The following is a 12,384-nucleotide window of genomic DNA, read 5'->3' on the forward strand; positions in this document are numbered from 1 at the left end:
GTGGCGAAGAAACTAGGAATACATCGATTGTTGGCAAAGTGTGACTCGCTACTCAAAACAGGACATGTATCTAAAGATTACCAGGCGAATGATCCTCAGTTAACTTCGTATCTTAGATATATTAAAACTTTAGTAGAAATATTTTCTGCTTTTGACCTCGTGCATGTTCCGAGAGATTAGAATTCTCTAGCAGACCTACTATCTAAATTGGCAAGCTCGGGAAAGGGAGGAGCACATTGCACGGTAGAACAGTAAAGGAGCATGTCCACACAAATGATTGTAAGTTGATGTTATTCATTAATATGGTTACTATTTACAACAACATGAAAAGAATCAAATAACAAATGAAAGAATAAAAGCCAAGGTTGGTTCTCTCAATTCAAGTGGCACTTGAAAAGCTATGAAGTAGAAAAGTATTGAGAATATCAAACACCTAATTAACTACAACTGACTTGATCATCGAAGTATTGTCAACAAGTAGGGTTCCCTCATCGTGATTGATCTTCGGATATTCAGAGGCTACAATTATAAATGGATTGAAGACCACCTCCAAACTTCCGACCTCCAATTTGACAAGAACAAAAAAATATGGGATGTGGAGTGCAACTTGAGATTATATTTAATTTAGAATGATTTTTATAATTAATATTGCTACACAAATTTTTTTATTTTTTCAGCATAAAAAACCTAAATATAACTAGTAAAAAGAAAATACAATGTGTTCGAACAAAAATATTTTTTAATTTTACACGATTTTTTATTATATAAAAAAAATATATTATTTATTACACCCAATATTATAAATTATGTTGTAATAAAAAATGATTATATAAATTTAAAAATATTTTAAACACTTATAACAACTGTCAACAGTTACAATTTTTTAATCTTTAAAAGATAAAAAAAAACATTTGAAACACATAATAAGAAAATAAAGTATTGAGATTTTATTTTTACATTCACATTTTGCAAATATAGATGAAATGAAAAGCCTTGAAGCCCTAGCCGTAGTGGCTCCTGGTGGGGGTGCTAAGGCGCTCGTGTCTGGTATTTGACATCCACCTTGTGTTTGAATGAAGAAAGGGAGGGAATTATTTGTTGGCAGTTACAGAAGGCTTCACCGAAACACCATTCCATTTTCTCCAACACACCTTCACCAAACCATGTCGCATTCCGATCCTCCAAACCGATACTCTTACTCCCCCTCTCTACACTGGAACCCTCAGCTTCACCAATACTTCCTCCATGCCTACGGCGCTGACCACTTCTCTCGCATCTCCGCCGCGCTAACGTACGCTCTTCTTTTTCATTTTCCGATACGTTTCATTTGAAGCAATCGTATATCGTAATAGCATGTACTTCGAGACTAATTCCTCTAGAGATGAACACGTTATTACAATATCTGATTCAGCTCCTGAACCTATTTTAGTTGCAACTGTTTGATTTTCGTTGAGTTTTCCAATTCGCAGCCGACCTTCTCGCTACTCGTGCATTCGAGTTAACACGCTCAGGTCCGCCGTTGACGACGTCGTTGAGAAGCTGCGCCCGCTCGTCTCTAATGTGTCGGTGGCGGTGCAATCCGAATTCGAAGATGGCGAGTCAAATCCCTTGAAGGAGTGTTTGGAAGATGCACCTGCTCCTTTTTCCAAATGCAAGATTCCCGGACTTGATTATGTGGTGTTTGTTTGGGGTTCGGGACCGCACCGTATCGATTATGGCGAGGCGCCTCCCAAGGAGGTCATTGTTAGTAGGAAGTGTGCTGAGGCAGTTCTTCGAGGTGCTCAGGTTGGTAATTTATTTGCCAATTGCCAAATTATGTGTTTCGAAGAGTTTGATTGGTTGTTACTAATGTTAGTTTTGACTTTAGGTATATGTTCCTGGTGTGATGGCTTGCAGTGCTCATGTTGAGAAAGGAGATACAGTTGCGGTTTCGGTTGCTGTGGAGCAGCAGGGTGCTGATGGGGGATGGGGAATTCCTATGACACGTGGCACTGTTCTCCAAGGATCAGAGACAGGTAGCAAGTGTGTATTCATGTTCGGGTGATATGTTTGTAGACCTGACTTTTTTATCTTGGCACTAAAATCCTAAATTGCATAACCTGAAAAACCATAGGTGGGAAATTGGATATATATATCAGGGAGATAAAGTTGTATTTTCAAACAGTCATGCTAATGTTTTTTTCATAATCAAGTTTTGAACAATAAGACATAAGTGGTTTATTCTTTGTCCAAATTATGTTAAGGATGTTTTGTGAAGACAAATGTTTGTTTCTGTTGAAGTAAACTTTTGGAACAGGGCTGATAGTAATTTGTATTTTCCTTGTTTCGCAGATACGTATTATCTTGAACGGAATGGGCTTTATATTGGGCAAGGAACAGCTATGTTGTCAAGGGCTGGAATGTTCCGTGCTTCTGAAGGAGTTGGTGTGGATATGAAGGATAGAGTATACGATCTTCATTCTTTTCATAGTAAATTTCGTCTCCTACTCATAATCATACGCCATACTGTATTCTTGTCTTTTTTGCATTATTGATTATTTTATTCTTGCTTTTATCACTTCATAATATATGTTTTTGTGTTTAAGCATTTTTTTAATGCTGCAGCAATTTCATGTTCAATTGACGCTCTTGTAGTTGTATATTTTTTTCTTTTTTCTTTATAATATATGCATCATTATTTATTTTAACAAATATTCCTAATTTGTTGTTCCCCACTTCAAATGCTTTATTTTGCCTAATTGAGTAAGATGTTGAAGCTTGTTTGGGTTACTTTTTTTTGTATTTTTTTGGCTGCAGTTGAATTGACTTGAACCTTGAAGCTTATGAAATCTTTCTGTTACTTGTTACTGTTATGATATAGTGGGGGCTTAACAAGGCTAACTTAATTTTTTACCCCAATGAATTTGTGCTAGGAAGACTTTTTTAGTTTGATTTAATGGATTTCAATACATGATTAGTTTAAGATTTACCATGATCTCATTAGTTGGTGCTAATAAATATTGTTGCTCTAGTACGGAATTGATAAAAGAATTTGAGAAGCGAAGATTAGATTTGAATGAGTGTTGAAATCTGTTTCTCACTCCACTCCTTTCAGAATCCTATTCTAAACTCTTGTCTTTATAATTTGCTGTTGGTAATGTTAGTGAAGAGCATTAAATATTGTTACGATGATTGGTTCTTTAAGAGTTTTAGCATGTGTTTATGGTTGGATCATTTTGCCAGTGCTCAAGGCAAATATAAGAATTTGCATCTGTTATGCTTATATGAGGTTATTAGCTTCAAGAAATTAGATTTTACATGGTTTCTTGTTTGGTAAGTGGAGGGAGGGGGAGAGCCTGGACTAGACTTTCCTAGCCTGTATGAAGCCTACAGATTTGTAATTATAGGTGTGAGATAGAGTCTGGCGTGCCATTCATATATATTTTTCCAGGGTTTTCTCATATCCTAATTGGCATTTTTCTTTGCTCTATATATTTGCAATTTTTGTGAAATATTTGAGGCTTTGAATGTGAGTGTAGCTGATGTATTAATGTTTCTTTTTCGGTTTTTCAGATTTGTTCGAGGGAGAAATATTTCTTCAAAATCTGCCTAGCATTATTGCTGCTCATGCTTTAGGTACATAAATTTGAGTATCATTTTTTATGTTTTGACTTTGGGGTATTGCTGCCCATTTTTTTTCACTTCTGATTTAAACACCACTGGGAGATGTTGGATTTGAACCCTCATAGGATAATACTTCTCTAGCAACCACGTAGGCCTTAGCAAATGCCCTTTTAATGGGGGAAAGGAGGGGGGAGGGTTCTATGTCAGAACTGCAAGAGGATTAGAAAGATCTTGTAGACCAATATGTTTTTCTTTTGTATAGTTTTTTACTATATGCCTTTATCAAGTGAAAAGTTGTACTTTTCGTATGCTTTTTATCTCATCATGTTTATATTCAATAACGAGTCAATCTGAAAAATCTTTCTTCACCAAATAGATAATCCTATGTCCTATCGATTCCTTTCCTTTCAGTATTTTCTTTGCTAGATCATTTATAGTTGGAACGTTGACCTTTTACTATAGTTTAATTTCTGCTTTTATTTTTTGGTGCCTTTGTAATTTGTCTTAAGTTTGAAAATGTATTTCATCTTTTATATCATGGACATTTATCAATAATCCTTGGGGGTTAGGTCTTGCTACTGTCTCGTACTTGTTTTATGATAGTAATTGTTTCACTTTGCACTATAGATTCCCCCCCTCCCCTTTCCAATGCTTTTTTATGTTTTGTTCATATTTTAAGGACTCTCTACCTTGTTATCTTGCTAGTTTGTCCTATATAGATTTCTTTATATAGATTTTTTTTTTTTATATTTTCAGATCCACAAAGGGGTGAACGAATACTAGATATGTGTGCTGCACCTGGAGGGAAAACAACTGCAATTGCAATACTCATGAAGGATGAGGGAGAGATCATTGCAACAGATAGATCTCATAATAAGGTGAGGATTCTGAACTCTAGTAAAAGGCTTACCAATACTACTTGCTTACTTGAACTCAAGTATACTGCAATAAGGGGATGTCATGGTAGAAGCATAGCTTTCTTTTACTGATATATTGTTCTGTTTTCTGTTTATTTCAAATTTTCATTGGTTGCCAGCCTTCTGTACCCTGTTTTTGATACACAGAATATTGGTTTCGTTTGTTATGATTGTGAATGGTATGAGTCTTGTAGAATTTTAATAAATTAATGGTTTGTTAACATATCAATTTTGATGATTGTCTAGGTGCTGCATATTCAGAAATTGGCTGCTGAAATGGGCTTGAGTTGTATAAAGACATATAAATTAGATGCTCTTAAATCTGTTTGTCGAAGAGATGATATTGATACTTTTACTGATCCATGCTGTGGTAATGCCAAAAATGATGTGACAAATCAAGTTTTTGATTCCCCAAATTTGGAAGTTGAAATAGTGTCACCCGTTACAGAAGGTTTAAACTCATACTCTGGAGGAAATTTATATATTTGCCTTTAATTGATACTTTTTGACTAGTTCATAAACACATGATAGAAAATTCTTATTGGGTTCTATATAGGTAATAGGTATTCAATTCAGTTCAATGCTAAACCTTTTCTATTAAATGTATTGGAGTTATGCATTGAAATTGAATCACACTAACTTCCAGAATTATTATACATTGAACCATTCTTATTGTCTAACATTCTTTTTTCATTGATGGTATTGTCTTCTGATTGGGAATTAGATACTATGGCGTGCCTAAGTCCCATATCAAGTAGTATGAGACGTTCAGTAGAGCATTTAAGTGATTTATTTTCCCCTCCCCCCAGTACTTAGCTTTAGAGGGTTGGTTCCCCGTGTATTTATCAATAGGTATTAGAGCTAGGTGTAAGTGTCTCAAAAATGGCTACTTACAAAGGGTTCTAACTAATAAGGAAGTTGAGTGAAGTGTCACCGAGTGAAACTCATCAAGATGTCAACTCTTAGTCACGGTATACGATAGGGACTTGGGTGTTATGGAGTGTTTAAGTCCTACATTGAGTAGTATGAGTTGTTTGATGAAGTATTTAAGTACTTGATTATCTCCCCTCAATAGCTAGCTTTTGATGGTGAGTTCCTTATTTGCTGAAATGCTTATTAGTTGCTAAACGTGAACATCAGAGATACTTATTCTTACATTTTAAAGATGAAAGAGAAAAGCATCAGCTAATAGACAGAACTGTGAAACATCCGTGTCTCAGTTGCATGTTTGTTTTACCCATGGTTCTTTTTCTTGAACATCTATTGTTGGTTTCTTGAGGTTAGCCTCATCATCATCATCATAATCAAAGGATCATTTAGTGTTAAAAGATGGTCCAGGTAGTGAATAATGATGTTAAATATTATGTTTGCTTAGACATAATTGTTAGAAAAGAGAATGACTTGATTAAACTAAGGAGGGGGGGTTGAATTTGGTTTTAAAACTTTTTCTGAAGAACTTACTTTCTTTAGATTCTCTTACGACTTATACGGAGAATGCAATTATAAGTAATATCAAAATTGATTCAAGAATTGGGTGCACCAAAACTAAAACAATATAAGTAAGAAAAGAAAGCACAAGGAGATGTATATTGGTTCAGATATTCTGATCCTACATCAAGTCTCAACAATTCAACCTTAGAATTGTTGGTTCCACTACCTTTTACAAAGTTATACAAAGAATCAACTCCTGAACAGTTTCAAGAGGATATACAACACCCTTGATACAAAGAGGATATTAGCCCTCATCTCACCTAAGAGGATACATAGTTTATGAACTCTTGATCACCAAGTACAGCAATAACACTAGAAACAATCCAGTTATAGTATCAAAGAAAACAAAGAAAGATTTTACCAAACTTTCTCATAGCAGAAGCACTTTCAAGATCAGCTCGAAACACAACCCTGATTCAAATCTTTGTAGCACAAGAATGAGTATAAGAAAAACTTAGAATTCTCAGAAAAGATTGCTTTGAATGCTTGATAATTCGTTTATAAAACATAGAGTCAAGTGCTCTATTCATAGATTTGAAAATCAATGATTGAAACAACTTCTGACTCATTTAATCGATTGTATTAAGTGTTAATCGATTATTATATGTAAATCTGTTGAAAACCACTTTTTGTTTTAATTGATTAAAAAGAGTGTTAATCAATTAAATCAATTTAACAATTGATAGTGGAGCGTATTTAATTGATTATGAAAAGATGTAATTGATTATTTCACTGGGAACATTGAAAAGGTGACATGGTTCTCTGTTTTAACCGATTATTAGTGAGATTATCCTGTTCTGATCCTCATCAAGATCAGTTTAATCGATTAAATTAAATATAATCGATTATTTTGTTCTAAAAATCTTTTAAAACAATTTTTCTCTTTTCAAAAAAACATTTTAACTCATTTTAACTTAACTGTGTGTTGATCTTATAAATACCTTTTGTGTGAGAGATTTAGAAAACAATTACACATAAAGCTAAAACATTCTAGACACATCTCATCTTCATTCTTCATAATCAAAACACCATCTCTTTGGGACTTGAGCATCTTCAAGTCTAACAATAATTAATAGACTTGAGCATTTTGTGATTGTATTTATTGAATTTCTGTTGGTTCATTTCTTCTGTGCTATGGTTTTTCACTTCTTTCCTGTTTTATATTTGTTACACACATGAGAAGTATTCTTTTGTCAACAATTTACAAATTCATTTTTGAATAATTTAAAGGTAAAGACGAAATGACAAATGGAAGAGTTTATGTTAGCAAAGCTGATGCCCGGAAGAACATGCGAAGAGCGCGAAATGGCCCTGGAAGAAATCAGTGTGTTGGTGGTAGGGTTGATCGATCGAAAGGTTTTCCTCCTGGCAGTTTTGATAGGGTTCTTCTTGATGCTCCCTGTTCTGCCCTTGGTTTAAGGCCTCGATTATTTGCTGGAGAGGTAGAAGTGGATCTGTTTATTGAAATATCTCCTGCATTTATTGAATTTACATACACATGCTTAAAACTATCTATATTTATTGGTGCAAATGTAAATAGGATGTGGGGAGTAGTGGATTATCTTAAAGTGGAATTATGTCCTCATATTTTTTCTTGATTTATGCCACTGTTAATGTTGTACTTCTACATCATGCTCGAATTTGTTTCTTAACCTTTGCATGAAGTACGGGAATCTGTAGAAGCACTTTTTATTTCAATGCGATTGGGAAATAAAATTATTCTATGGTAAATTCACCCTTCCTTGCCTATAATGTATAGGAAGGATATGGGGAGTACTGGCTTATCTTAAAGTGGAATTTTGTCCTCATTTATTTCTTGGTGTATACCATTGTTAATTTTCTACTTCTGCAACGTGTTCAATTATGTGTTTCTTAACCTTTACTAAAATATGGGAATGTATAGAACTAATTGGTTATTGCAATGTGATTGGAAAATAAAATTATTCTATGGTATCACCCTTCTTGACCAGAAAGTGTATTTGGTGAACTTGTTCACTCACATGACTTACAGATTGGTCATCATCTCTGTGTGAATGGCTAAGTTAGTTTTTTTTTATCAAAATATGAAAGGAAATTTAAACACAATAATTGGTTTTTAAAGAAAATAGTAGTAACCATGCAATGCATTTGTTTTTGGCAGGAAACAATTGAATCTTTAAGACACCATGCAAAGTACCAGAGAAGGATGTTTGACCAGGCTGTTCAATTAGTTCGACCAGGAGGAGTAATTGTCTACTCCACGTAAGGATGTACTTTGTGTTGATCACATCTCTCTGTGCATACTTGCATGTTTTCTGTCATGATATGTGATCATGTTTCTTCCCTATTGTCTATATTAGATTCCTTCCTTGTACTTTGGTTTGGTTTGGTTTCTAAATTATAATTTATCTTTATAAGAAAAGTAATCATACAATATCTACTTCTCATGCCCTCTTCATGTTATCAGAGTTTGCATTTGTTCTTGTCTGAATTTCTTATCAGTAGGTGTAAAAGGATTGCTTAAATGTAAAATCTCATGTCATTGTCATTTGCATAATCTTTCTGAGCATATTTACATTGAGGGCATGTTTGTTAAGTGAAAAAGGGAAGGAATGATTTAATTAGGAAGGATGGAAAACCATGTAAAATTTGGATTTTTTGCTGTTTGGAATGGTTTAATAAAGGAAGGGAAGAAAGCATATATCGGGATCTCATTGTTAGATGCTTCCCCTTCGAAATTTGAAACGGAAAAAGTCACTTTATATCCAAATATAAAAATATCCTTATCGAGCATATTACTTTTTTATTTAGGGTATAGTGTCATTTTATAAACATTTTTTTCCCTTTCCTTTCCTTTCACTTTATTATTAAACAACCTAAAAATGGTAGGATTCTCAGTTAGTAGGATAAGCTACTTGATGTGGTATTTATGTCTTGAGATTTTCCCACCTACTGAACTAGTGTTTTGGGTTGAGCTTTCCTCTTGTGCTTAAGCCCTAACAATTGATGCTTTCATTGAGAGTTGGCCTACGTAAAGGGTTTGCTATAGATCGGATTAAGGTGCAAACCAAAACTCTTAAAGGGGTGACAACTTTAGGAGCTTTACATTGAGTAGGATAAGTTACTTGATGTGGTACATAAACCTTGAGACTCTCCCATTTAATGGACTAGTATTTTGTGTTGAACTCTCTCCTTGTGTTTAAGTCCTGACAGAAGGTGTTTTCGTTGAGATTTGATCTAAAGGCCACCTATAGATTGAATTAAGGTGTAAACCAAACACTGATGGGCGAGTGAAGTCATCTCAGTGTAAAAAGGTTACTATTGGGTCAGTGTTGATACTGTGGACATCGGTCCATAAAGTGGGTAACAATGTTAGGAGTCTCTCTTTTAGCAGGACAAACTACTTGGTGTGGTATTTAAGTCATGAGGTTTTCCTACCTAATGGACTATTTTTTTGGGCTTACCTCTCGTGCTTAATTCCCAACAAAATCATCTATTCTCTCTTACATTCTTAAATCTAGCATACCGTTAGTAGTTTTGATTTTCTGTGTATATCTAACAGCTAAATTCTAATTGCATTGTTTTTGTAATGGTCTGAAGTATATTTCATCAAGTCTCTATAGCGCATCTTTGGAATCTGCTTCCAGGATGAACTCTTTTTATTTGTGAGACGTTACTGTAAAACTGATTTGTTGGCTATTGTCTTGAAATAGTTGTACGATTAATCCTGGTGAGAATGAAGCATTAGTTCGACATGCTTTGGATAAATACAAATATCTGTCATTGGCACCGCAGGTTTGATACTGATTCTTTGCAATATCAACTTCCTTTTGTTTTTCTTCAATTGATCAGGTTTATATAATTCTATGGCTGAATTATTATTTTTAAAAATTGGATAATATATTTAGTTAACTGAAGGATGCCTATACGGTCTTACTTTTTTTAACTAAGACGGTAAAGTGTTGATTATAAACAATGAAACAAATTTCGATGTTTAGTTTGTCTGCAATGAATTATTTGTACACTCGGGTGAGTTATTCGTATTTTCTATTTGATTTATTCCAGCATCCAAGAATTGGGGGACCTGGTCTAGTTGGTAGCTGCGAATTTCCGGATGGATATGTAGAGTAAGCCCTTCATCCTTTTGTCCAAGAATGTGCATCTCTTATCTCTGTCCCTTACAAACACACGCTTTTACACACTCATTTGTAATGCTGTTTAGCAGTGTTGGTTGGAGGATACACCTTTCATTTTTTTACCCTAAATAAAATAAAGAAAAATTGAGTGTCAATTTTCGGTTTCACATCATGATGTCTGTACAGGGAGTGGTTACGACCTGGGGAGGAAGAGCTTGTTCAGAGGTTTGATCCATCATCTCCCCTTGATACAATTGGGTTTTTCATTGCCAAGTTTCTCGTCGGATCTAAAGATACATGACAGCTATTCATGAAATGTTGGAGTGGATCTATGTTTTCTTTATTATTGCCACTGAAGGAAGCCATCAGATTTTTTTATGATTGACCTCTGACAACCGTTTGGGAGCTTCACAGATGTCCATTTGAAAAATGAATTAAGAAAGAATGAGCATGACTGCTTTATTTGAAAGTTGCAATCTTGATGGAAGGCATATTTTGTTAAATTTGCAGTTTTCTTGTAACTTCGCCGTTTAACATATGAAAGGGAAGTTCTTAAAAGATCCTTCTGGTTAGAAGTGAGTCTGCTTCCAAAGTGTTGGTTCTATAAGCTTGTATTGTCAACTTGTTGTAACTCCTATTTGAACCTCATTGAGCATAACATTTTGCTCTTTAATAGGTAACTACGAATGATGCGACTACATGAACATAGTCCTACGACGCGTACAAATATACCTAAAAGTGCAGGTTTAGAGTGCGTGGTTGAGATCTTGCCACATTTACTAGAAATGGTGTTATGTGTCTTTCTTTCACATCTTAGTTTCGTGTAATGTATGTAAATTCGAGAGAAATCGAGAACAAAACTCGTTAAAGTTTTGTAATTCTTCATAAATAATAAAGAATTATAATAATAAAAAAAGTATGTAACCATCATTTCTCTTTCAAAATTTACATCTCTTTATATTTCTTCCGCCTTTTTGTTAATTCATTCTCAACTCATCCTAGGTAAAAAGATTGTTTCACATTTCCTTCACCTTTTACGAGGAGTTCACATACATTTGTTTGTTTTAGCTGTCATAAATCTCATTTGGGCTATTAGTCATAGTTTCCTTTCCTTATAAGATTTGGCTTGCTAATCTCTCATTTCAAGCTATGAGTCTTACTTTCTATTACGCAAATTCTTGATGCACCTTATCAATGATCCTCTTTTGAAATTTCCAAAATTACCCATATTGGATTTGAAAATTCAGAATTTATAAAATATTTTTTAGAAAAGCAAATTTTGGAAGAAATTATTATATTCTATAAATGAAATTTTGGAATAGAATTTGAAAAATCAAAATCTCATTCCAAAAAAAAAAAATTAGGAAACAAAATCTGTAAATGTATTATGGAAAAGAATTTATGAAATTAAGAAAATTGTTCCGAAAAATTAAATCTGAAAACATCTGATAGTATTTTTGATCTGCACCCACTATTTCATTTAAAGACATTTATGTTATTTCACATGTAAATTGAGTACATGTTCAAATTTGATCAGGTGCAATAAGTAATTGTCTTCTTCTTATTGGATTTTGATACCATAGTCTCATTTTGGGCTATGGATCATACTTTTCTTTTCCTTTTAGGGAAAATTCTTCTTGTACCCCGATGTTTTCATCTTGCACCAGATGTGGGTGATGAAAATACCCTTTTACTCTTAATGAGAAAAAAATAAATAAATCATTTCCATAGCAGCACCCCCGTTTCGTCTTCCTTGTCTTTTCAGTCGTAACCCCTTTGTAGCAGTAACTGCACTCCTCTCCTTTGCTCGTGCTTCATTTTTGTGTTGGAGAGCATTTTTGCACACCTTTGTCGGAGATTGGATCTTCCTTGGACAATCATTGCCTTGTTGTGTTAATTTCAGAGCTTGGTAAAACATATTTTGATTATGTATCGTTGTAATTTGGATTGGGTAATCCAAAACTTTTTTAGACTACACAATCTTGAACAAACTATGTTTTTAAGATACACTTTGGATTGTGCAAAGATTTGGAAGTACCTTTCAGATTATGCAATTCGAAGTGTATTTGAAAAAAAAACATATTCTGAATTATGCATTCTGGAAGGTATATTTGGATCTAGAAATACATTCTAGATTGTACAATCCAAAATGTTATTTTTTTTCAAATACGCTTTAGATTGCACAATCTGCAAGGTATTTCTCGATCCAAAAATACGTTCTCGATTACACAATTCAAAGTGTATTTTAAAAACATAAT

The 12,384-nt window shown here is 33.9% G+C and overlaps 1 protein-coding gene across 1 annotated transcript; it reads left to right on the forward strand.

Annotated features, from left to right (window-relative positions):
• Nucleotides 1-955: 955 nt before the first annotated feature.
• LOC137825568 (rRNA (cytosine-C(5))-methyltransferase NOP2C) lies at nt 956-10,912 on the forward strand. Its single transcript, XM_068631263.1, has 12 exons — nt 956-1,291; nt 1,470-1,785; nt 1,868-2,015; nt 2,332-2,469; nt 3,553-3,615; nt 4,360-4,481; nt 4,767-4,971; nt 7,242-7,453; nt 8,152-8,252; nt 9,704-9,785; nt 10,056-10,117; nt 10,313-10,912. Exons 1-12 carry the CDS (start codon nt 1,074-1,076, stop codon nt 10,425-10,427), a joined length of 1,782 nt encoding a protein of 593 aa, XP_068487364.1. The 5' UTR covers nt 956-1,073; the 3' UTR covers nt 10,428-10,912.
• The last annotated feature ends 1,472 nt before the right edge of the window (nt 10,913-12,384 follow it).

This window comes from Phaseolus vulgaris, chromosome 8 (assembly GCF_000499845.2).
Source record: "Phaseolus vulgaris cultivar G19833 chromosome 8, P. vulgaris v2.0, whole genome shotgun sequence".
NCBI classification, from domain to species: domain Eukaryota; kingdom Viridiplantae; phylum Streptophyta; class Magnoliopsida; order Fabales; family Fabaceae; genus Phaseolus; species Phaseolus vulgaris.